The following is a 25305-nucleotide window of genomic DNA, read 5'->3' as shown; positions in this document are numbered from 1 at the left end:
AACCGAAAGGCCCAAGGGGGGCGGTGGGGAAACAGAGTCGCAGCGAAGCAGCGCAACTTGCCCAAGGCTGTGGCGGGAGCCAGGGCCAGGGCTGCGCAAAAAACCCCCAAGTCCGGAGCAGGGTTCCCTGGGTGGCCGCCCAGCAGAGAGTCAGGTGCTGCCCAGCTGAGTGGCAGAGTGCCCCCTGCTGCTCAGAGCGGACAGCAGGCATTGTAATGGTGGTGCACATTGTCCATGCCTCAGTGCACGTAACAAAATTTATTCCACCTTGGGATGGAAACATTTATCAGGAATAACGGCCCTGACGCCTGCTCCCAGCAGAGGGGGGAAGTGAGTGCAGCTCTCTCGCCTTGCCCCCCCCTTCCCACTCTCCCTCCCCCCTCCTCAAGCTCCAACTGCCAGGCAATGCTCTCCTATTTACGCGTGAGCCAAGACACGTGGTGTCATGCCGGGGGCGGAGGGACCGTGGCTTTACATTTCCATGGCTCTGCCTGCAATTTCAACATCGCCCCCACCCCCAAAGCCTTTGCGAACCGTCTCTAGTCCTCTGGGAAGCCCTGAGCTTTCGGAGACGCCGCGGGCGGCTCGGAGGGATGACCTGAAAGCTCTGGGAAGACGATGAAAAGACGGAGGCTCCCGAGCCATCGCGCAGAGAAAAGCCTTCAGCCTGGAGACAAACAAAATCTGCTCCTGTCTGGAGGGAGGGGACCCAGCCAGCCTCAGCCCGTGGCCGGAGAGGCGTGGGGGCAAAGGGGGGTTATGACACCTCGAGCAGTCTCTGCCCACGCTGTCAGTTAGCAACAGATGATCAGCTCCCAAAGGGGACCGGGGAGACCATCAGATTAGACACAGAGAGAGAGAATCTAGCTGTGCGGAAGGGATAGGCCCCGATGCTGTAATGACCTACATAAGCACACCCCCCCGGGACAGACCAAAGGTCCTTCTAGCCAGTGTCCTGGCGGCCGACAGTGGCCAGTGCCAGGTGCCACAGAGGGACAGGAAATAAGCAAGTGATCCCTTCCCTGTTGCCTATACCCAGCCTCTGACAGAGGCTAGTGACACCATCCCTTCCCATCCTGGCTAATCGCCATTGATGGACCTAACCTCCATGAATTTATCTAGCTCTTTTTGGAATCCCGTTAAAGTCCTGGCCTTCACGACATCCTCTGGCGAGGAGTTCCACAGGTTGACTGAGTACTGCATGAAGAAAAACGTCCTTTTATTTGTTGTAAACCTGAGATCTATTACTTTCCTATGGTGGCCCCTAGTTCTTATGTTATGGGAATAAGTAAATAACTTTTCCTTATTCACTTTCTCCAGACCAGTCATGTTTTTATAGCCCTCTCTCCTACCCCCCCCCAGTCTCCTCTTTTCTAAGCTGAACCGCCCCCCCATCTTTTGAATCTCTCTTCATACAGCACCTGTTCCAAACCCCTCATCATTTCTGTTGCCCTTTTCTGCACCTTTTCCAATGCCAAGAGATCTTCGTTGAGATGAGGCGCCCACAGCTGTATGCAGGATTCCAGATGTGGGTGCACCAGGGCGTTATACAGAGGCAATAAGATATTCTCAGTCTCGTGGTTAATGATCCCTCACCTTGCTGTTTGATTTTGACTGCCCCCGCCCCCGGAGTGGATGTTTTCAGAGATCTCTCCACAATGACACCAAGATCTCTCCCTCTCGCGTGGTTTTAGCTAAATTAGCCCGGAGTCTTCCTGGGACCGAAGCCTTGGCCATAGGAAGAGGCCCAGGGTTTTATCTCACTGGCCCAGAAAACCCTGCAGTGACATTCAGCCAGGAGACCCTCCCTGTCTGGATGAGGATTCAAGGTGAGGGCTTAGCAAACACAGGCAGGGGCAGACAGGCTCAATAACATCTAGCTCTAGCTCTCCAAGGGTCCACATCAGCAGCCCCATTGCATTGAGGGGGAAACTGAGGCACAAAGCCTCATGGCACAAAGCCATGACATGTTCACCCAGGAGCAGAGCTAGGAACAGAACTAAGGTCTCTGACAGCTCAGCTGAGGGCACTAACCACTAGGCCATACACACCTGACTGAGTTGAACACCGCAGCTCCCCTGCCCCCGCCCCCAGGCAGTCACTGGACCAGTTTGGCACAAAGGCAGGGCCCCTTGTGTACAGCTAATACCGGCTAAGGCCCCCCCCACACACACGCTGGCCTGGACAAGGCCGCTGGGCAGGCAGCTGGACAAGGAAAAGCAAACGCACCACATCGGCTACGGAGCTGCAGCGGGGGCCGGGGGCGGCTGGGTCTCACGCTGACCCTTCTGCTCGGCCCCGCCTCGGGGCCCCGGCCAGCGACACGCCGGGCCCCGTCCTACCGGGCGCTGCGCATCCCCTGCTCTTGGCTGACGTCCACTCAGGGCCGCCCCTGGCGCTTCAAGGGGCTGCCCACGCGGCTGGCCAGAGCCCCAGCTAAGATGGAACAGGGACGGGGGGCCGCACACACGCTCCGGGTGCGACCAATCCGCAGCTCCCCGGGATCACACCTCCCCACTCGTCCCCAGCCACCCGGGCAGGCCGCTTTAGCCTAGGGACCCATGCCTGCCTGTCCCCCAGGGTAGCTCGGAGGGGCTCTCTCCTGCGGGGGGGGGGGGGAGCCGCTGCAGTAATAGTCGGGGGGGGGGAGATGACGCGACTTTGCCCCCAGTTGGGCACGGGAGGAGCACAGACCTGCCTGCGGGTCGCCCTGTGCCCACGGGGCAGATGGGGGGAGAAGTTGCCTGTTTCTCTCTGAGCTGCAAAAGGGAACCAAACCTCAGGCAGCAGCTGGGCAAGTCCAGGATGCAGTGGGGGGGGGGGGGGCCCACGGGGGCCGCCACAGAGCCAGCACTGGGTTTCGCACCCTGGTTTGAGCAGGGAGCCCCCCTCTTGGCTGCCACATGGACGTGTCCTGAATGCAACAAAAACCACAGCACCCAGATAACCACCCCCAGGCGGATTGGAACCTGGGACCCCTGGAGCTTAGTATAGGAGCCGCTGACTCTCTGCTCAGACCGTAGAGCGCCCGTGTTCTTATCTCGCGGTGCCACTGCATGGGGCAGCGCCCCGCGCCAGGTGGGGGGGTTACACCGGCAAAGAAGGAACGTCTCCCAATGGGCCGACCAAACGCATCCACGCTGCATGCGTTGGCTACCAGCTCCCTAAGGCTGCCGCCCTTCCATCCCACCGCAGGCACCACCTCTGCAGGATCCAGGCACGGGCTGTCCTCCCCCACCCTCCCTGACCTGCCTTGCACCCAGGCAAACTCTCGCCCCTCCCGTCAAATGCCTGCCTCCCTGCGGGGCCTGTCTGGAGCATTTCACGGGGCGCTGAGACACAACCTGGCAGGGGACTGCTGAGCGCTGGGAACATCCAGTCGCCAAAGGGGGCCCCGTCGCCAGCCCTGGGAGGTGCCGTCCGTGCCCAGGTTCAGCAAGGGAGGCTCAGGGCCGGCTTGCCCCCTGCCCCGCTCGGGGGCTTTGGGTCTGCCCTTTGGCCCTGCGTGGGCCAAGCGTCGCGAATGTTCTTGTGGGTGCCTGGTCGCCCCCCCCGGCGCTGGGCTGAGAACCGCCCCGCTCTGTGCTGCCCCAGGACAGAATCCCTGGGGGTCTGGTCTCACACACGCCAGGCCAAGCAGCTGCGTTAGAGCCAGGGACTTTTCACTCCCCTCCCCCCCCAGCTGGGAGCCGGATCCAGTGGGCAGAGCCAGAGAGGAAACCGGGCACAGAAAGGGCAGGAGTTTCCCACTTGGCCCTTAGGACGCCCTGCCCTTGCTCCCCCCGGCAGGATGGGAACGTTCGTGGGACGACTGGGGACCCCCCAGGAGGGGGGGGGGTTGGGAGGAGGGCAGAGAAGCCTGGGGCCACCCCATCCCTGTCGCCAAATGATCACCAGCCTCCTGAGCCCCACAGCTCACCCGCCCCACAAGCGAAGCAGCTGGAGAGCCCTGGGGTCCCCCTGCAGCCTGGGACGGGCGGCTGTGCCCCTCCTAGCCATGCAGCTTCTCTGCATGTCCACAGGGCCGGTGTGGGCCCGCGGGACAGACGGGCGTGGGTGAGGGCAGGGGACGGAACAAAGCACCCACCCACACACACACGGCCTGCCCCCCGTACCTGGGCAGGTGGCGGTGTTATTGCATATCCGCGTCTCCCGCAGCAGCCCGCTGCACAGCGTCCCGTAGGGAGAGGAGACGCAGGAGCGTGTCCGCACCTGGGAGCCCTGCCCGCAGGTGAGGGAGCAGACGCTCCACTGGGACCATTCCTCCGCGGCGGGGTCTCCTGAGGGGAGAGAGGGAGAGACACAGGTTGGCCAAGCGGCCTCCTTCCAAACGCAGCACGCTCCCTGCCAGACACACGCACAGAATGCACCGTTGGCCTGCGGAACTCACTGCCACATGATGCCACTGAGCTGAGCAGGGGCCAAACATTGATCTGGATAGTGAGGGGAGACAGATGTATGTTGGCAAGGCTTGGGGAAGGGATCAAAGCCCTCCTGCCCCAGGCCTTGACCTCACTTCCACTGGTTCCTGGGGGTCAGGAGGGAATTTCCCAGGGGAGCAGGTGACCCCACAGTTGCAGGTTTTATTGCACCTTCCTCTGACGCAGCGGCTGGGCCTTTCGGAAGCAGGACACCAGGTGCCGATTGGATCCGCCCTGGTTCGTTCAGAGGAGAGCTCCGTGGCGGGCAAGGGCGGGCAAGGGCGCCGTTTCGGGAGCAGGGAGGGGGGGCAGCCGCGAGTAGCGGGATGCGTCTGGCTCCTATGCCCGTTCCCAACTCTCAGGGAGCGAGGGCAAAGTGCGGGCATTCCGCGCCAGCCTCTCACTCCTGGCTGGGGAAGGGAGGGGGCAGAGGAGTGACTCACAGAATCCAAGCACTTTCCCCTCGCTCCCTGATAGCCCGGGGAGCAGGATGAAAAGCAAGCCGCATCCTGGGATGCACGGCTGCCACCCGCCCCCGGCGCCCCCCCGCCCCCCGGTGCGCTCCCCTCCCCCCCCCCCGGCGCCCTTGCTGGCAGGCCCTGCGGCCACTTGGCTGTGCGGACCCAGAGCTCCCTCTCTCTTCCTCCCGGGAGCAGATGCGAGCGGGACGCTTACAGCCGCCCGGCTCTTCTGAAGCCAGGGCTGGTCGGAGCTCTCGGGCAGGCCAGCTGCCGGGAGATCGGTTTCAATGAAGAGGGCGGGTCCGCAAGGGGCAGTTATTCCCGGGAGACGGAGCGCGGCGATCGGCTGCACCGGGGCTCCCAGCGAGGCGCCCGCGCACTCGGCTGGGCTCGAGAGGGCGAGGCCGAGTCCGGGTTCTGCTCTTGGCGAGGCTGCTGTGAATCCGGAGCGGCGTCGCTGCCGCCAGCGGCCTCAGCGAGTGGAAACCAGCCTGGCAGCGGAGCGGTGCTGATTTACCCCCCGTGGGGATCTGGCCCAGCTGGTTTCAGTGGCGCTCGGCCCACGTACGCCAGCGGGGGGATCTGGGCCGCAGGATACAGGGCAGCCTGGCGCCCGGCCCGCAAGCAGGGTACGGACGCTGGGGGCTCAGCAGGGGGGCTTCATCAACGCAGGGCAGAGGGGAGCAATGGGTCTGTGCCTCCACCCCCTGGCAGAGACACAGCCGTTTTCACCCCGGCCCCCCAGGGCACTAGAGCCATCGGTCGGTTGTTATTGTAGGGTAGCGCCTCCGCACCCGTCTGCTGTGATGAAACGCCTGGGCCTGAGAGCTGGGGCCACCCACACGGCCCCGGGAGCCGGAGGCAGCTTTGTTATCGTAGGGTGGCCAGGGCAGCACACACTGGTTCCAGTCCCAAGCCGGGAGTTTCACTTACCCCTCGTCCGGTGCATGTTCACTCAGCACCAGGCTCGGCTCAGGTCTCCCAGCCAACGAGCCGCCCGGACGGTATAATAAGGGCCCGATCCTGCTCCCCAGAAACTCAGTGCAAGTTTGGCTGCTGCCTTCCATGGGGACAGGATCGAAAGGGGCAGGGAGGGGTCCGCAGCAGGGCTCTGCGGGGGGCCCTTGGCAGGCATTGGTCTCAGGAGTGGAGGAGGTGTGCAGGAAGGGGCCTGGAAGCAAGGCAGTTCAGCAGGAGCTGGGACAGAGGAAGTCCTGAGCCTGCCTCTCACCAACGCCACCCCGGGCAGAGCAGTAGCTGAGATCGGCAGCGCACTCCTGCCGGTCCAGGCTCCAGGCAGGGAGCAAGAGGTGCGCTCGTTACCCAGCTGAATTCGCCAAACAATAGACTTTTTTTATAGCCCTCTCCGGAGGGGGCCGAGAAAACACAGACCCGGAGCAAAGCAAGCGTGCCCACCGGCTGGGAACAAAGGAACTCGTCCATCTCCCTCGCCGGGGCTGCCACGAGGCCACGCTGGGCTCTTGCAAACGGGAACCAGACAGTTGAAATTAAACGGTCAGGGGGGTTTCTTCTTAATTAAAATGCACAAAGCCGGGTGATTTATGGGAGAAGTGGCTTCCCGTCACACGTAGCCTGCTGCTAAGCGGGTACATTTGGCCTCTGCTCCGCCCCAGAGGTGGCTGCCTTGTAGCGCTTAGCATTCAGAGAGCACTTTGATGTTCACAGAGCTGTGCAGACATGAGCTAATTATACCTCACTGCATCCCTGAGAGGGCAGGGAACAGTATTACTCCTGGGCGATGGGGAGCTGAGGCAAATTGGCGGCAGCCCAGATCCTCAAACACACCGAGGGACATAACTGCCAGAGTGAAGTGACAAGGCCATAGAGTGGGTCAGTGGCAGAGGGGGATTAGAACTCAGGGCTTGCTGCTTTTACAGCACCGCTGTTGGGCTCCAATCAGCAACAAGGCCCCAGTGCTGTGCGGATTTCTGGGAGACGCACGTGCCTGTAAGTGCCAAGACATAGAACCCTAGAACTGGAAGGGACCTCGCGAGATCGTCAAGTCCAGTCCCCGGCCCTCACAGCGGGACCAAGCACCGTCTAGATCAGCCCTGATAGACTATCCAACCTGCTCTTAACTATCTCCAGGGATGGAGATTCCACAACCCCCCTAGGCAATTTCAAAACGGGGCTTTTTGCAAAAACCGGCAGTTTACAGAATCTTTTGAAACGGGGCCGTTCTGTCGAAAATGCCCCGTCTACACTGCCGGGTTTTTTGAAAAGCTCCATTTCGAAAAAAGCAGCGGCCGCCATTATGCAAATGAAGCATGGCATATTTAAATCCTGGCTTCATTTGCACTTTTGATACGTCGAATTTACATCCCTCTGCCGACAGGGGTGCAGTTTAGACGTAGCCTAAACCTCCCTGGCTGCAGTTTCAGCCCATTGCTTCTTGTCCTAACCTCAGAGGCCAAGGAGAGCAATGTTTCTCCCTCTCCCTGGAACACCCTTTTAGGTACTGAAAGCTGCTCTCACGTCCCCTCTTGGTCTCCTCTTTTCCAGACTAAACAAGCCCGATTCTTTTGGGTCTCTAGACCTTGAATCGTCTTCGTTGCTCTTCTCTGGACCCTCTCCAATTTCTCCACCTCTTTCCTGAAACGTGGTGCCCAGGACTGGACACAAGACTCGCGCGGAGGCTGAGTCAGCGCGGAGCAGAGCGGGAGAACGACGTCTCGTGTCTTGCTCACCGCACTCCTGATCATGCAGCCCAGAACGACGTTTGCTTTCTGGGTTTTTTGAAGACACGAAGCCCCAGGGGGTTGGCTACCAAGGGTTCTGCAGCCAGCATCGTGGGGCACGGCCCCAGGGGGCTCCCACCTGGCTCCAGGCTCTCGCTGAGACCCAACTCCAGGTTGAAACACCACCTCAGCCCCCGGGGCCCGCCAGCACCATTACCTGTCTGGGCCATATAAACCCCAGGCTCGTCCGCAGACCTCGGCCACTGAGTTTTCACCTTCTGATTCTCTTCTGCCTCATCGCCTGGAAGGAGAGGGAGACACGGGTGAGAAGGGACGTGGGGGCTGGGCCTGGCCGACGGGGCTCTGGGGCTGCGAGGGCCCCTCAAATTCCCTCCCCCCCCCCCACGCCCACCATCATGAGTCCTGTATGCCTTGGGCCTGGGGACCAGAGCTGTATTGCTATCCCCATTTTTACAGGCGGGGGGAGATTTCCATCATTTGGCCACGGTCACGTAGTGAACTGCTGGGAGGAGCCCCCAGGAGCCCCGACTGCCGGCCTGTGCGCTCGCTACCGGACCAAAGTCCTACGTGGGTCTCTTCACTGCCCGCGCCCTCTGCCCCTCCCTTCTCGCTTCCTTTCCCTCACGCCCCCCCGGCTCCTCCCTCGCTCAGAACAGACCGCGCTGCATTTCCACCAATGAGCGCGTCTCTCTAGTGACAGAGCGCACGGGCTGGGCCCACAGAGGGGCAAGCTAAGCCCCCTCCAGGCAGCTCCTGAACTAGTCCTGTCCCCAGCCACACGGCTCTCTGCATTTACCATGGCAGTGGGGTGTAAGGCTCTAATTTACAGCATTACACTGCCCCCTGCTGCAGCGTCCCTGCGCTCAGCTTCCAACCGCACCGCCCCCTGCTGCAGTGTCCCTGCGCTCAGCTTCCAACCGCACTGCCCCCTGCTGCAGCGTCCCTGCGCTCAGCTTCCAACCGCACCGCCCCCTGCTGCAGTGTCCCTGCGCTTAGCTTCCAACCGCACCGCCCCCTGCTGCAGTGTCCCTGCGCTCAGCTTCCAACCGCACTGCCCCCTGCTGCAGCGTCCCTGCGCTTAGCTTCCAACCGCACCGCCCCCTGCTGCAGTGTCCCTGCGCTCAGCTTCCAACCGCACCGCCCCCTGCTGCAGTGTCCCTGCGCTCAGCTTCCAACTGCACTGCCCCCTGCTGCAGCGTCCCTGCGCTTAGCTTCCAAACGCACTGCCCCCTGCTGCGGCGTCACTGCGCTCAGCTTCCAACCGCACTGCCCCCTGCTGCAGTGTCCCTGCGCTCAGCTTCCAACCGCACTGCCCCCTGCTGCAGCGTCCCTGCGCTCAGCTTCCAACCGCACTGCCCCCTGCTGCAGCGTCCCTGCGCTCAGCTTCCAACTGCACTGCCCCACTGCAGGGCACTGCCCCCTGCTGTGGCATCACTTCCAACTGCACTGCCCCACTGCAGGGCACTGCCCCCTGCTGCAGCATCACTTCCAACTGCACTGCCCCACTGTAGATAACTGCCTCCTGCTGCGGCATCACTGCATTCAGCTTCCAACCGCACTGCCCCACTGCAGGGCACTGCCCCTGCTGCGGCATCACTGCACTCAGCTTTCAACAGCACTGCCCCACTGCAGGGCACTGCCCCCTGCTGCGGCATCACTGCACTCAGCTTCCACCTGCACTGCCCCACTGCAGGGCACTGCCCCACTGCAAGGAAATGCCCCTCTGCTGCAGTGTCACTGCACTCAGCTTCCAGCCACACTGCCTGAGTGCAGGGCATTGCCCCCCACTGCAGTGTCATTGCATTCCACCTCAGACTACACTGCCCCACTGCAGGGCACTGCCCCCTGCTGCAGCATCACTGCACTCAGCTTCCAACCGCACTGCCCCACTAGCTCTTGCAGCTGCTGAGCAGCATCCACTGCCTCCCATTCCCTCACTCACTGCGGGATTCTGCTGTGCGCTGCCCGTGGCACCATCTCATTCCGCACAGCTCAGACCTGGCGCCCCGCGGTGGCTGGGCACGAGTAGCCCAGTGCACAGGGGAGCCGTGGACCGGCAGGGAGGTGGCAGAGAATCGGCAGCAGAGCTTGGAGCGGGAGGGAGGACACAGCTTGGAACAGGAGGGGAAGCTGAGGGGTCAAGGTGATGCACTGGCAGAGCTGGGGGGGCCGCTGCCATAGGGCAGGTCGGAGATGCACTGACACAGCCACATGGGGGGGGCACTTGCCCGGCCCCTGCACCCACTGAGCCAACAGCGTTGGTCCCCGACACCTGGCGGCCCCCCCTCCATCCACCCGCCAAGAGAAGGCCGCTCCTGCCCGCGCCGAACGGGCCCCCGTCCCCCTCGGGGCATTTCAACCCTTCGCGCCGGCTAGTTCTTTGCAAAATCCCGCTGCAGATCGATTCGACTGGCCCTGGCTCGCACGCTTCCCTGCGGAGGGCAGGGCCTTTGTGGGCCAGGCAGCGCCACCGTGATCCACAGCCCCCTGCTCCGGGCAGGAGGCGCTTCCCGACGCACATCTGCTCCGGAGAGCCCGCGCACCAGCCCCGACACGGCCAGCCTGCTACCCGCGTGCCCAGACCCTGCTCCTGCGCTACCCTTCCACCCAGCCCCCCACGCCTGCACCCCACCATTCTCCCAGCCCCACCAAACCCAACCCACTCCTGCACCCTCCCTCCCTCCCGCACACACCCCAAGCCCACTTCGCAGCAGCTCCCTCCCATACACCGAGCCCCTCGTTTTTGGCCCCACCCCAGAGCCCCGGGGGCCCACAAAATCTGCTAGCCCAGCCCCCCTCCAGGTTCTGGGGTATGATGGGAATATGGGGAGGGTCTTCCTGCTTCTCCATAAGGGGCAGCATTGGTGAGGTGGGGTTCTTCCCCTTGCTTCTTGATTTTGAATGGCCCCCAACCCAAAAATGTTTCCCCACCCCCGGACTAACGGACGCGGAGATGGGGCGGGGCCCGACAGATCTGGCAGGGACGGGGGAAAGCTGGGGTCCCCAGGGCTGGCACCTCTAGCAGGGAGGAGGTGGTAGCAGCCAGGGAGCCGGAGACAGCAGGAAAAGCCTTGGCCAGACCCCCATGTTCTGCTTCCTCACATCCCGGTGCCTGGCTCCTCCCCGCACCAGCCCCCTGTGAGCGATGGGCTCCCAGCCTTGCAAGTGTCGTCCACCCCCTGTGCAGCCCGACCCCCGGGTCCTCCCCTCCCACCCCGGCTGCACCGCCCGCAGAGTCACAGAGCAGAATCCTAGAGCTGGAAGAGACCTCAGAAGGTCAAGTCCAGCCCCCTGCTCTAGGCAAGACCAACCCCAACTAAATCAACCCAGCCAGGGCTTTGTCAAGCCGAGACTTAAACACCTCTAGGGATGGAGACTCCACTACTTCCCGAGGGAACCCAGCCCAGCGCTTCCCCGCCCTCCTAGAGGTCATTGAGTCCAGTCCCCTGCCCTCCCGGCAGGACCCAGCCCCATCTCGATCAGGGGTTCCCAACCTGGGGTACACAGACCCCCAGGGGGTACGAGACGCTTCTCAAGGGGGCACGGGGAATATTTGGTAAATAACTAGATTCTCCTAATTGAAATATTCCCAAAGAAGTCGTGTGAGTGAAAAAAGTTGTGGATTCTAGAGTCTAGAATTTCTTTCCTTTCCTGTTGACTAGGGGGTCCGGGAAGGTTTACTAAAATCCAAGGGGGCCCGGGGACCGGAAAAGGTTGGGAACCCCTGAGCTAGACCATCCCTGCACTGACACAGCCACATGGGGGGGACACTTGCCCGGCCCCTGCACCCACTGAGCCTGACTCTGGGTACCAGCGTTGGTCCCCGACACCTGGCGACCCCCCGCTCCATCCACCCGCCAGGAGAAGGCTGCTCCTGCCCGCGCCCGACTGGGCCCCGTCCCCCTTGGGGCGTTTCAACCCTTCGCGCCGGCTAGTTCTTTGCCGGTAGCTGCCGGCGAGTGGATGGGGGGTTCTCCGCTCCCACGGCACAGATCGTGGCGGGCAGGTGCCACGTGTGGATGGCTCGGCTCAGCTGAAATAACCAGAGATCCAGCCAGCAGGCTAAGCATGAAACGAACAGGCGTGGGGATGTGCTCGTCAAAGAGACAGGCAGGCGGGCAGGCGGGGGGGGGACCTTTGACTCCTCGCCCCCCAGCTCTCCCATGTCCCCAACTCTCATCCCCTCCCCCATTCTCATTCCCGTAAGACGCCGCCGGTCATCGCGGGAGAAGAGCCAGAGCGGAGACTCCTCCCGGCGGGGGACCCCTGCGCCGGCCTAGGGAGGGGAGCAGGCAGGCACGGCCGCATGCCCAGCCTAGGGCTCCCTCGCCCCACGCCTGCTCCTTCCACCCGCCGGGCCTCTGCTGAGCCGACTGCCGAAAGGGCCCACGCAGCAGCGCAGCCACCAGCAGGGCTGTGACCCGGCCTTGTGCCCCAGCCCACGCAGCAGGGCCTGGCCCTCAGCCAGCCTGGCTCTGTAGCTCATGTCGGAGCCCCCGAACGCCCCTAGCTCCCCCGGCTGTGCTCTGAGCAGGCGCTTCCCTCCGGGCTCTCACAGCAGGGAGGGGGGGGCGTTAAAAAAGGAACCTGCCATGAGCACACGCGGAGACACACCCGCATAAAGCACACCCTCAGGCACGGGCGCACACGCACATGGACACGCACTGGTGCATCACGCGTATATGAACACGTCCATGTATGCACAAGCATGCACAGGTGCGCTCCCACAGGGGCACGCACACACTTGCACATGCATGCACAGGGGTGCTCTCCCACAGATACGCACAAACGCACACAGGCATGCACACACACGTGTGCACAAACGTGCACGGGGGTGCTCTCACACATAGATATGCACAAACGCACACAGGCATGCACACACACACGCGCACACAAACGTGCACGGGGGTGCTCTCACACATAGATACGCACAAACGCACACAGGCATGCACACACTTACACGCACACAAACGTGCACGGGGGTGCTCTCACACATAGATACGCACAAACGCACACAGGCATGCACACACACACGTGCACACAAACGTGCTCGGGGGTGCTCTCACACATAGATACGCACAAACGCACACAGGCATGCACACACTTACACGCACACAAACGTGCACGGGGGTGCTCTCACACATAGATACGCACAAACGCACACAGGCATGCACACACACACGTGCACACAAACGTGCTCGGGGGTGCTCTCACACATAGATACGCACAAACGCACACAGGCATGCACACACTTACACGCACACAAACGTGCTCGGGGGTGCTCTCACACATAGATACGCACAAACGCACACAGGCATGCACACACTCACACATGCGCGCGCAAACGTGCACAGGTGCACTCACACATGGACACACACACACGCAGATGCAGGCACAAACACACTTGCACAAGCACTCCCCCATGGCAAGCAGAAAGCTACACAAGCACACACACACACACACACACAATCACAACTGGAAAGAGGAGGAAAAACGCCTCCCAGGTGGCCAGCGCCACCCCTGCTTCCTATGGCGAGAGCTTCCCCACAGCAGTGCCCCGGCCGGTGAGGCTGGCTGGGAGGGGAGGGGGGCACATGTCTCAGCAGCAATGCCCCGCAATGGCAGCCGCACTCAGGGCAACGTAAACTTCCTCCCAGCAGTGCCCCCGGGGTGGGGGGGAGGGGCAGGGCAGCGACGGAGGGTAGACTCGGGAGCGAATCCGTTTCAGAGCCCCCCTCCCCGCCCACACGGAACCCGCCGGACACTCACTCCAGCGCCTGCCTGATTCCCGCTCGGCGCCCCCCGGCCTGGCGCCCCGGCCGGATGCTGCTGCTAGCGGGCGAGGCACCCGGCAGTACGTGAAATGCTCCCTGACGCTTACGGGGGCCAGAGAAGGGCCCCGAATTTACTGACTGTTGCTTCCGACTCCATCGAAGCCAGGCCTGGCGCGGCCCCCCCGGAGGGCTCTTCGGAGCCACAGGGCGTGGGAGCAGAGACTCCGACAGGCCCCCCAACTCTGGGGACCTGGGAGCAGCCAATGGGGGACCAGAGGGCGGATAAAGCCGAGCCACCCCCCGCCCCGGCCCAGTGCTCAGGAAGTGCGCACAGACGGCGCGTGCCCAGAGCGAATCATAAATTCCCAGGATATACGAGGGCACTTTCCCCACAAAGAAACCAGATTCGATTTCCTTCGCAAAGCGCTAAATCCCAGGCTGTCCCTCGGCAGCGCCTCCCGCGCCAGGCTCCCCCGCCCCCCCGGGACCCTCCCCCCCACCTGCTGGCTCCACTCCCCCTAGCGCCTCCCGCGCCAGGCTCCCCCACCTGCTGGCTCCACTCCCCCTAGCGCCTCCCGCGCCAGGCTCCCCCGCCCCCCCGGGACCCTCCCCCCCACCTGCTGGCTCCGCTCCCCCTAGCGCCTCCCGCGCCAGGCTCCCCCGCCACCCCGGGACCCTCCCCCCCACCTGCTGGCTCCGCTCCCCCTCGCGCCTCCCGCGCCAGGCTCCCCCGCCCCCCCGGGACCCTCCCCCCCACCTGCTGGCTCCGCTCCCCCTCGCGCCTCCCGCGCCAGGCTCCCCCGCCCCCCCGGGACCCTCCCCCCCACCTGCTGGCTCCGCTCCCCCTCGCGCCTCCCGCGCCAGGCTCCCCCGCCCCCCCGGGACCCTTCCCCCCACCTGCTGGCTCCGCTCCCCCTCGCGCCTCCCGCGCCAGGCTCCCCCGCCCCCCGGGACCCTTCCCCCCACCTGCTGGCTCCGCTCCCCCTCGCGCCTCCCACGCCAGGCTCCCCCGCCCCCCGGGACCCTCCCCCCCACCTGCTGGCTCTGCTCCCCCTCGCGCCTCCCGCGCCAGGCTCCCCCGCCCCCCGGGACCCTTCCCCCCACCTCCTGGCTCCGCTCCCCCTCGCACCTCCCACGTCAGGCTCCCTGCCCCCCTGGGCCCTCCCCCCCACCTCCTGGCTCTGCTCCCCTTCACGCAGCCTCCTGCCAGCACAGCTCTGGGCCTCCGGTCTCAGGCTGCCTGGGAGCCGCCTCTCCCCGCCGCCGTGCGGCCCACAGACCGGTGCCATCGCAGCAGGGATCTGCCTAGGACAGCAGTGGCGAGGGAGGGAGGGAGGGAGACTGACCAAGCAAGAGGGGCCATTCCTAGAGTCCTCTCCTGCAGCCCCATCTCCTGCGCAGGGTGTGAGGAACAAGCAGAGGACGCCGGAGGGATGTGACCCCAGAGCAGAGCCCTTCTCCGAGGCGAGGGGCAGAAGGGGCAGCGCCCCCCCGGAGACGGTTTGCTCCCAAGTTAGGAAATGGCAGCAGGTTCCCTCCCCAAATCATGGCGGCCGTGAGCCAGGGGTCCCCGCCAGGGCTGGCACCCGGAGCCACAACGCTGGCACCTTGGCGCGGAGATGCCGGCACCGCACCTATCGGCCACGGGAGCCGCTGCGCTCCCACGCCGGAGGAGCTACCGGGGGCCCCGCGGCGGCCAGGCTCCGCCATTCTGGTGTCCAAAATTGCAGGCGGAGGAAAAGCGTCCCCCCAGCGACCTGGGTTCAATTCATCCCTCTGCGCAAATCCCTCCCGCAGGTTCCGTGGACACGTGGGCTCCTCGAACGCAATGGGCCTGCGGGGCGATGCTGCGTCCTGCCCCAGCAGTGGCTGCATTCCAGTGGCGGGAGGAGCCGGCGGATGGGTCTGTAGATCAGAAGGGACACGCCGAGGGGCATGCAGGGTGCTGCCCTGCCCTGCGGGGGGACGTTTAAGGCGGGGTGAAAGGCCGGGCAGAAGCAGAGGAAGGTACAAGGGGGAGCGATTTCCTGGGACTCTCCAGCCCCTTCGCCTCGACCCAAGGAGCGGAACGAGCACCATGTGGCAGATCACCAGAACCGGCCCGGGCTGCCACGGGAGGCTCCCCCCGGCCTGCGTGAACCCCACAAGCCTCCTCAAAACTGTCCCCCGGCAGCGTCCCACAGGGCCCTGGTGAACCCCCCCCAGAGCTCCCCCACTTGCAGGGTGTGGCCAAATGCCAAGCCCCCCACTCCGGCTCCCGCAGCAGGCCCGTTCCAGGGGCTCTCACAGAAGCCCCCCCCCCCCGCCATGAAATGCTGGTGCCGCGAGGGCTCTGCCAGTCCTGCCATTTATCTCCATCTGACCCCGCCTGGCTCGCGCCCCCGGGGCCTCCCCCCTCCCGCACTACGGGGCGAGGCGGCCGAACAGCCTGCTCCACCCTGCGTTTGGCTGTGAGGCTGACAGGACCCAGCCAGCCAGCTCTGTGTGGTCTCTCTGCCCCCCCCAGAAGGGAGCTCCATAAAGGATCTGCCCTCCCACCTCGTCTCTGCTCAGATGAAGGCGGAGAAGGGGCAAGAGGCAAGACAAACACACAGCTGGGCTCCCCCCGGTGCCCTGACCCCCGACGGTGCCCCCGAGAAGGGGGGCCGCTGAGGGATTGGAGCCGGGAAGGTGCCCAGCCACGAACGGCCTGTTCTCTTGGGCACCAGACGTACTAGGGCCCAAAGGCCCCACTGCCCCGATCCGGGGACACAGACCAGAGCGTTTCACCCCACGACCCCTGCCCCTCCGCGGGGACAGACACGCTGGACAGAGCCACACGCTGCACCCATCCTCGCTGGAGATCCGCCGTCGCCCACCCAGCGCCGCAGCTCTCCTCGCAGCCCCCCGGAGACAAGCCAGGGTCAGTCGACTCGCCTCTAGCTGACATATGGGGAAACTGAGGCAGACCCCGAGCCAGGAACTGAACGTAGGTCACGTGTGTCCCCGCCTTCCCCGCAAAGCCAGCCTGCCTCCACGAATACGGTGCCCAGGGACTGCGCCTAGCGCCCCCCCATTAGAGTCGGCCTCCCTTTGATCCCTTCCATCCCCCGGGCCCCGCGGCCCCCTGCCCAAATCCCGCTTCCCTTCTCGTTCCGCGCCTCCAAAGCCAATTCCCAGCGGCGCGGCAGTTGCCATGGCTACCCAACAGCTTGCAGCCACCTCGGGTTTCACCTGCGTGGCAGCCTTGCGGCCTCCCAGGCGGGCGAGGGGGCTGGGGGGGGGGGCAAGGCCGGCCTTTTCCAGCGAGCTGGGTGGGATTCGCATGTGGCACCCGAGACAAAGGGCTCCAGGTCCCACCCGTGAGCCGCCGCGGAGGGCAGGGGGCCTGGGCCAGCGGAGGAGGCAGCTGGGGGGTGGGCGAGGCCCCTTCTTGACCATTCACCCTCCGAGGGGCTGCAGTGTGGCGCCCGTTCGCCATCCTGCCCCTCTCCCCTCGCTGCCCCCCCCCACGCCTCCGGACTGGCGCCTCCCGATTTCAGCAGCCAGGACCCCCCAAATGTGGAAGAAATCCCTGAGCTGAGCTGGCTGCAGCATGGGCCGGCCAGAAACACACGGGGCCCGGCGGCTGGGTGGCTAGACACCGGGGCAGGCTCGCTTAGTGGGGCCCTGGCCCGTGAGCCCCCCAGGGTCTGCCTGGGCTCCCTTCTGCACAGACAGTCCCCCCGGGACCTGAGGCACAGCCCCCACCGCAGCGGGACCGACCCCCGTCAGAGTCAGCAGGGGCTGCCTGTGCCGCTCGGGCCGCCGGAGAAGAGCGCTGCTGGATTTCAGCCTCCCTGGGGCCTTTCCCCGCAGCGGGGCTGCTCCACAGGGCCGGGCTGGGGTACCGTGGCAGCACCCCCCCCCCCCCCGTGTTGCTCCCTTCACAAGCACCAACGTTCACTCCGGAGAGAGCCGCGCACAGCTCCAGAGGGTGTCACAGCCGAGATGCCTCTTCCCCCTCCCCACACACACGGCTTCTCTGGCCCCCCCTTCCCCACCGCCTCCCTGCGGGCTCCTCGGGAGGCCAACGCACCCTGCAAAGAGGCGGGTGTGTGGAGGGGCACGTGCTCTCCCCGTGCAGGCAGGGTGCGACAGCAGAGGAAGAGAGGGAGGTGTGCACGCCCACGTGCAAGGCAGACAGGCCGAGGGCACGTGCACCAGTGCGAGTGTGTCTTTGTGCGTGCCCAGGCGATGAAGGCCTGCCGCAGATCCGCCACCCAGAGGCTTCTGCTCTAACCCCCCAGCCCAGACCTGTCCGGGGACGGGGCATAACCAAGTAACAGCGCGAAGGCGGCCGCACCGCCAGCTCCTCCCAGCCCAGATGCTTCCTCGCCCCCGCTGGCTGGCCGCCAGGGTGATGAGCCCCACCGCACTGAGAGCTGCTTGTGACCCCCTGCATGGAGCCCCAGGGGACAAGGCTGGCCCCATGGGGAGCGAGCCGGACGGGGGATGGTCCCTCCCCAGCCCCACAAGGAGCAGAAGCAGGCCAGAGGGAATGTGTGGTTCTAGCTCTCGGAGGAGTCCCGATGAGATCACAGCTGGGCCCCTGCCAATGCTGAATCAAAGGGCCAGCATTCAGACCCCGGCCCCGCCTGCCGCGGCGCCCCAAGGCACACAGGGGGCTATTCTTAGTGGTGTCTTCATGCAGCCGGGACTTGGGAGGATGCCAGGTGAGAGACCCGGCTGGGGAAGACCAACGGCTCCCCCCCGCCGCTCGCCACCGTCAGCTACAGCCCAGCGCTGGGGAACATGAACGGCTCTGTCCCCCCGGCTGCCGGCATGCCCGCTGCTTCTCCTGCATGCACCAGGCAGCGCAGCGGGCCCAGCCGTGGCCTCACAGGCACGTGCGTGCACACTCATGCACGCACCATTTTCACGCACTGGCCAGCACTCTAAAAACAAGCTGGAGGTTTTTCGTGCATGTCAGTAGCTGTTCTCCCCACCACATTACCCCTTGTCGCTGTCAGCGTGCTGCCCCTGCTCTAGGATTGTGCATGGAGGTGTGTGTCCAGATGGGTGCCCAAGTGCACAAACACACACGCAGCCACGAACGTCTGAGAGCACCGGCGACCACGCGCAAGCAGACAGCCAGGAAAGGAACGTGCAGAAGGTGGAGGAGACTTGGCACAAGCACATGGGAATAAAAAGACACAGAAGCAAGCCGAAGAACACACTCTGGCAAGCTGGAAAGTGCGTGACCACATGCCCAAGCGTGCAGGCTGAAGAATGTGCATGACAGCGAGGGAGCCGTAGCACGCCCAAGTGTGCAAATGTGAAAAAATATGTATTGAGTGCAAGAGTGAAAGATGTGCATGCGCAAGGGTGCCATGCCAGGCACAGGCATGCAAACATGAAGGCGGGTCCGCGTGTGAGTGTGTGAAAACGAAGAGTGAATGTGCAAGAGTGTGAGTGTGAGATGCAGCGCACGGCAGAGGTGAAAGTGCAGGAATGTGCAGCACTCCTAGAACAGTGGAGTGCAAAGCTCCCCGTGAGCTCTGCACGGCAGAGAGGGTGCGGAGCGGCGTGAGATGGGAGCACAAGGTCACAAACCGGGGGCTCAGGACGGACGTGCGAGGGACTCGCTCCAGGGCAGTGGCACGACGTGCAATGCCCAGCACTTTGCCAGTCCAATCCTGAATCTGGCAGCCAATCCCATGTGCAAAGCGGATCGGGCCGGGCACAGCACACTAGCACCCCCAGCGGCTCGGCACAGGCTGTCGTGCGAGCCGTCAGTGCACTCCCGAGGCCCCGCCTGTCCCCCGCCATCCCTGCCAACCCTGCCCGTGACGGTCCTGCCAATGAAATAAATTACCCTGCGACTTCAGCGCTACAATAACATTTTACAGCCAGGTGCCTGGCGGGTTTCACTGAATGTCAAACCTCATTTGGCAAAGGTAACAGAGTTCGGGCAAGTGCCCTTCCAGAACAATCAGAGAGACGCAGGGCGCCTGCTCGGCGCTGCAGCCTGGAAGGCCGCCCTGGGGGACGATCACGCCACATGGCTCCACTGGGGCCCCCGCTCGCCCCTGCCCCAGGACAGCGCAGGCTGCTGGGGAGCTGATGTGCCGCGTTGAGGGGGCTCTGGACCCGTGGCCGTCCTGCAAAAGCCAGGGAGCAGCTCTTCATCTGCCATAGGTGGGGGCTGCTCCAGCCCCACAGGGGGCCTGCCGTGGGGGGCTGTTCTGGCATCTGGAGCCTGCACTGTGGGGTCCCCCGCTCCAGCCTGCCCGGGGGTCCAGAGCGTGGCGTGGCACCACGTGTAGGACAGCAGCAGGTACAGCCTCCGCACGGAGCACGGCCAGAGCCACCCCGGCCCTGCTCTCGTGATCTGCACGCACAAGGGGTGGGGGAAAGGCCATCGCTTCCCTCCTGAGATGCAGAAACTGGGCCCCGAGAGATTCAGCGACTCCCCGCCCCCTCCAGCGTGGACGCGCAGAACCTCAGCCGCGCCGGCCGTGAAGCCATGTCGGACCCCTGCCCCCAAGGACCGGGAACGTTCACGTCTAGACAGCCTTGCTTACACAGAAGCACACACAACCTCCACCCAAAGGACCCAGGCCCACGCCAGCTAGCAGGACAGCCCAGAGCACCTCCGCCACGCCCCCCAGAGAGCTGTAAGGTGCCTTTAACACAGGGGCAGGCAAGATACGGCCCGGGGCCAGATCCGACCCACCAAGTCTCTCAGCCCACCCCACAGCACCCAAGGGCAGGGAGCCCCCCCAGGGCTCTGAGCGGCTGCTCCATCTGCGCCGGAGGGGGGCGGGGGAGGAAGGTTTGCGCACTGCGAACCCCCTCCCTCCCCCACACTCTCAGCCCCACACCCGGGGCCCATCGCTTAACCTTCACGGTTCCACACAGGTTCCCGGTATGTGCTGGGAGCCGGCTTAAAAGCTGGCTCCCCGCATGCACCAGCTCCCGGGGAGCCGCCGGCCTCCAACCCACGCTGCAGCCTCTGTATCAGGGGAGCCGACTGTCGCCCACACGGGACTGTGTAACTGCTCAACATTTCTGCAGGTACAGTTATTTAATTAAACATGTTTTAACATCCCTAGGGAACACCAGGGCTGGAAGAGTAGGGGGCTCTGTGGGTCCCAGCAGACACGCGGACAGAGCTGAGGGAGGTGGCAAAGGGGGCGCTATGGGTCCAGGCAGACGCGCTGGTGGAGAGGAGGGAGGTGGCTCAGGGGTGCTGTGGATTAGGGATGTTAACTCTTGGTTATTTTACTAGGCGAGTAGTCGATGGAATTTCCATCAACTACTCGATTAGTCGACAAGCACTTCCGCATTCCTCCTTTGAAATGTACAAGAGCCCCTGGTAGGGCTCTTGTACATTTCAAAGGAGGAAGGCAGAACTCCGCGGGCAGCCCGGGGCCAGCGAGAAGTCCCGTTGACTCCGGGCTGTACGCGGGTGCCAGCTCTGAAATGTACAAGAGTCCCCAGCGAGAGCTCTTGTGCATTTCAAAGTGGAAGCGCATCATGGAGACCGGGGTCAGTGGAGGACTCTGAGACCCCCACTGGCCCCGGGCTCTATACTGTGCTGCTGATTCGAAATGCCACGCAGAACCTGGGGCCAGCTGGGGACGCCCCAGAACCTGGGGCCAGCTGGGGACGCCCCAGAACCCGGGGCCAGCTGGGGACGCCCCAGAACCCGGGGCCAGCTGGGGACGCCCCAGAACCCGGGGCCAGCTGGGGACGCCCCTGTGACGTAGTGGGGGTACTTGCTGGGCTGTGGTGACCCCTGCTGTCTGGAGCAAGACCCAGCAGGGAAAACCTCACTAGGCAGAGGTAATGCCAAACTTGTTGAACCAGTGGCCAGACACCCCCCATGGAGAGGAACAAAGGAAGGTGGATGCTGCCCTGGCTGGGGGGCAGGGCTGGAAGTTGGTTAGTTGGTTGCTGGCTGTCTGGGAGCATGGAGGAGACAGCCTAGGGAAAGGGGCTGGAGTTTAGGGGCCCAGTCTCCCCCATCTCAAGGGGGCCTGAGGCATCCTAGCCCAGCTCTGTGACCAGATTCCATCTGTGCTGTGCTGTATCCTGGAGAGGCAATAAACTCCCTCTATTCCACCGGCTGGTGCAGTCTGTTTGTGCCATTTCGGGGTGCAGGAGACGGGGGACCCCCAACGCGCCGTCACAGCCCCAGAACCTGGGGCCAGCTGGGGACACCCCCCAGGCCTTAGGTTCCCCACCCCTGGCATAGACAGATTCCACAGGCAGAAGGGGCCAAGTTCCACCCCCTCCCAGCGCCCGCACGGAGCCGTCACCAGCCGTGGCTCCACCCCCCACGCTCCCCTCCCGGCGCGGCGCCCGCTCACCGTATTTCAGCTCCGGCGCGTATAAATCATTCGCATTCCCAGAATGCAGCTCGGTCACGCAGCACTGGCTGCTGCTGGTGGCGGGCGGGGCGGGCGGCAGGGCGTTGGAGAGCGTCTCGTTGGGCCGGGGCGCCGGCGGGGCCTCGGCCTGGCAGCTGCAGCCGGCCTGGGTGAGGCCGCAGGGCCGGGCCCCCCGGGCCCCCAGCCGCAGGCACTCCTCGAACCAGCGGCACAGCACCCCGCAGGTGAACTGGCTGGAGTTGTTGTTGTTGATGAGCAGCACCTCCACGAAGCGGAACTCCAGGGCCTCGGGGGCCAGCAGCCGGGGGGCCGCCTCGGGCTCGGCCGCCAGGCACAGCTGCACGAAGTTCTTGTCGAAGTGCAGGAAGGTGACGGGGCCGGCGCCCTGGCACAGCTCCAGCCGGGCCTCCCCGTCCTCCTCCTCCGCCTCCTGGCCCGGCGGGGGCGGCCCCACCTGGCCCGGCGGGCCGCAGGTGTAGTTGGCCAGGTAGTGGTCGAGGGACAGCACCATGGGGGAGAAGTGGGTGCACACCTGCTCCTCCCGGCTGAACTTGAGGTACAGGGAGTACTTGGTGGGGTCGGGGTTCTCCAGGGTCCACGAGCAGCCGGTGGCGATGGTGGGGAAGAGGTCCTGGAGCGAGAAGGCGCCGTAGAGGACCCCGGAGGCCAGAGCTGAGCAGGCGCTGGGAGCCGGGTCGAAGCCCCGGGTGAGCCACAAGAGAGACGATATCACAGACAGTAAGAGGGGACCAGCAGGGGTCATCCTACGTCATTAGCCCTGCGGGAGAGAAAGCCACAGAGCGTTACCGGGCTGCGGCCGCGCGGGGGCCGTCCTGTCGGCGCTGCGGGCTCCCCAGGGCTGTGAAATGCACCCGCTAGCCCGCAAGGCTGTGGCATCCCGGGCACCGGCGGGGGCAGGGGGAGTAGGCTCGTGAGCCGAATTGGGGTCATTGTGCAAGGGACGTGCGACACACAGCCCCTCCCCCCGCCCCTCCACAGAGGCGCTGCTGTAGCCCGGAGACGGGCCGGGGACAAAGGGGACCGGCCCAGGGCACCCAGGTCTGGAGGGCAGCGCCGGCAGGCAGGTGTGAGCCGAGCGCCTCTTCCCTGCCTCTATCGGCATCGCTGCACCAGAGGGACTTGAGACGTTAAGGGGCGGAGCTTTCTGGCCCTGGAGGGGGGTGGCCCCCCCAGCCCCTCCTGTCTCGGCCCCCCACCCAAGTCACACACCCTGCCATGCCCAAGAATCCTGCAGCTTACACAGCAGCGGGGGGGCCGGCCACGTTTCCTCAGCCCAACCCGCAAACCAAAGCCCCGCGGCTCGGCCGGGGGCCACTGCTGAAGGACCAGCCCCTCCCTGCAGCACCCAGCCCGGCACGACCGGCTTAGCCTGTGGCCCCCAGCCTCCAGCGCCCCACTTTACCAGCCCTCCCGTCGGCGCCCTTGCCTAGACCCCGGGCACTTTCCCCTGCACAGTGAGGGGGGGGGGCTGCCCCATGCCAGCTGCTCTCCCTGTCACCCTGGGCAGAGACGCAGGGACAATTTGCCCTTTACGCCCCAGGACGGACGCGCGTGGCGCTGTGACACCAGGGCCTGTGGCCACGCTGCCAGGGGGCGAGGAAGCAGAGAGATGCTCCATGCAGGGAGCCCCAGTGGCACCACTTCCCGGAGATACACAGCGGACCCAGCAGAACCCGGCGAGGGAGGGTCCGTCGTACCGATTCGCCCTGGGGCGTCCCATCTGCCCTGCTCTCCACAGCAGCCCCCTGGCACTGCTCTGAGGCTGTGGGTGCTGCCCGCAGGCCCAGGGGCAGCTGATGACAGTGACCAGCACCTCCGGGGGTGGGGTGGGGGCCGGTACCAGCCTGACAGCCCAGCAAAGAAAGCGGATGCTGGCAACTCGGGCTCCCAGCGGGCACCCCGGCTGCAAACGCTGCGTGCTCACCACGCGCACACGCACGCCCACAGCCCCTGCCTGCAAACCCTGCGTGCTCACCACGCGCACACGCACGCACACAGCCCCTGCCTGCAAACGCTGCGTGCTCACCACGCGCACACGCACGCACACAGCCCCTGCCTGCAAACGCTGCGTGCTCACCACGCGCACACGCACGCACACAGCCCCTGCCTGCAAACGCTGCGTGCTCACCACGCGCACACGCACGCACACAGCCCCTGCCTGCAAACGCTGCGTGCTCACCACGCGCACACGCACGCACACAGCCCCTGCCTGCAAACGCTGCGTGCTCACCACGCGCACACGCACGCACACAGCCCCTGCCTGCAAACGCTGCGTGCTCACCACGCGCACACGCACGCACACAGCCCCTGCCTGCAAACGCTGCGTGCTCACCACGCGCACACGCACGCACACAGCCCCTGCCTGCAAACGCTGCGTGCTCACCACGCGCACACGCACGCACACAGCCCCTGCCTGCAAACGCTGCGTGCTCACCACGCGCACACGCACGCACACAGCCCCTGCCTGCAAACGCTGCGTGCTCACCACGCGCACACGCACGCACACAGCCCCTGCCTGCAAACGCTGCGTGCTCACCACGCGCACACGCACGCACACAGCCCCTGCCTGCAAACGCTGCGTGCTCACCACGCGCACACGCACGCACACAGCCCCTGCCTGCAAACGCTGCGTGCTCACCACGCGCACACGCACGCACACAGCCCCTGCCTGCAAACGCTGCGTGCTCACCACGCGCACACGCACGCACACAGCCCCTGCCTGCAAACGCTGCGTGCTCACCACGCGCACACGCACGCACACAGCCCCTGCCTGCAAACGCTGCGTGCTCACCACGCGCACACGCACGCACACAGCCCCTGCCTGCAAACGCTGCGTGCTCACCACGCGCACACGCACGCACACAGCCCCTGCCTGCAAACGCTGCGTGCTCACCACGCGCACACGCACGCACACAGCCCCTGCCTGCAAACGCTGCGTGCTCACCACGCGCACACGCACGCACACAGCCCCTGCCTGCAAACGCTGCGTGCTCACCACGCGCACACGCACGCACACAGCCCCTGCCTGCAAACGCTGCGTGCTCACCACGCGCACACGCACGCACACAGCCCCTGCCTGCAAACGCTGCGTGCTCACCACGCGCACACGCACGCACACAGCCCCTGCCTGCAAACGCTGCGTGCTCACCACGCGCACACGCACGCACACAGCCCCTGCCTGCAAACGCTGCGTGCTCACCACGCGCACACGCACGCACACAGCCCCTGCCTGCAAACGCTGCGTGCTCACCACCCGCTCCTGTGTACACCTCCCCTCCCCCGTTTGCACACACAGCCCGGGGAAAGGCCCCCTTTCCCCCAGCCCTGGGCGTGCTCGGATCCGCCGCGCACCGCCCAATAGCCGCAGCGATCTCAGGGCACCATAAATATCGACGGCCTTCACCAGCATCTCGCTGTCACACGCACCCCGGGAGGACACTCACAATTCGTGCGACATGCTGGCTGCGTCTCTCCGGCCCCGGGGCCCCTCCACCCCTTCCCGGCTCCTCGGCAAAGCCCCCAGGTGGTGGGTAATTTGGGGCGAGAAGCTA

General features: G+C 64.8%; 1 protein-coding gene across 11 annotated transcripts in view; it reads right to left on the bottom strand.

The window, feature by feature from the left end:
* ADGRB2 (adhesion G protein-coupled receptor B2) overlaps positions 1 to 25305 on the bottom strand; it is a 93714-nt gene that overhangs the window by 48153 nt on the left and 20256 nt on the right. For 10 of the 11 annotated variants that reach the window (XR_012897552.2, XR_012897550.2, XR_012897551.2 and 7 more), the window contains exons 2-4: positions 21713 to 22511; positions 7799 to 7882; positions 4116 to 4280 (exon numbers count right to left, since the gene is read on the bottom strand). Coding sequence is in view for 8 of the 11 variants with exons in the window: in XM_075908513.2 (XP_075764628.2) it covers positions 4116 to 4280; positions 7799 to 7882; positions 21713 to 22496 (1033 nt within the window). In the remaining 3 variants the exon portion in view is untranslated. The remainder of the gene's footprint in view (positions 1 to 4115; positions 4281 to 7798; positions 7883 to 21712; positions 22512 to 25305) is intronic. The other variant, XM_075908510.2, reaches the window with a different exon arrangement.

This window comes from Pelodiscus sinensis, chromosome 26, assembly GCF_052426305.1.
Source record: "Pelodiscus sinensis isolate ZL-2025 chromosome 26, ASM5242630v1, whole genome shotgun sequence".
NCBI classification, from domain to species: Eukaryota; Metazoa; Chordata; order Testudines; family Trionychidae; genus Pelodiscus; species Pelodiscus sinensis.
The sequence above is the reverse complement of the archived record's forward strand: the minus strand, read 5'-3'. Positions and strand labels throughout refer to the sequence as shown.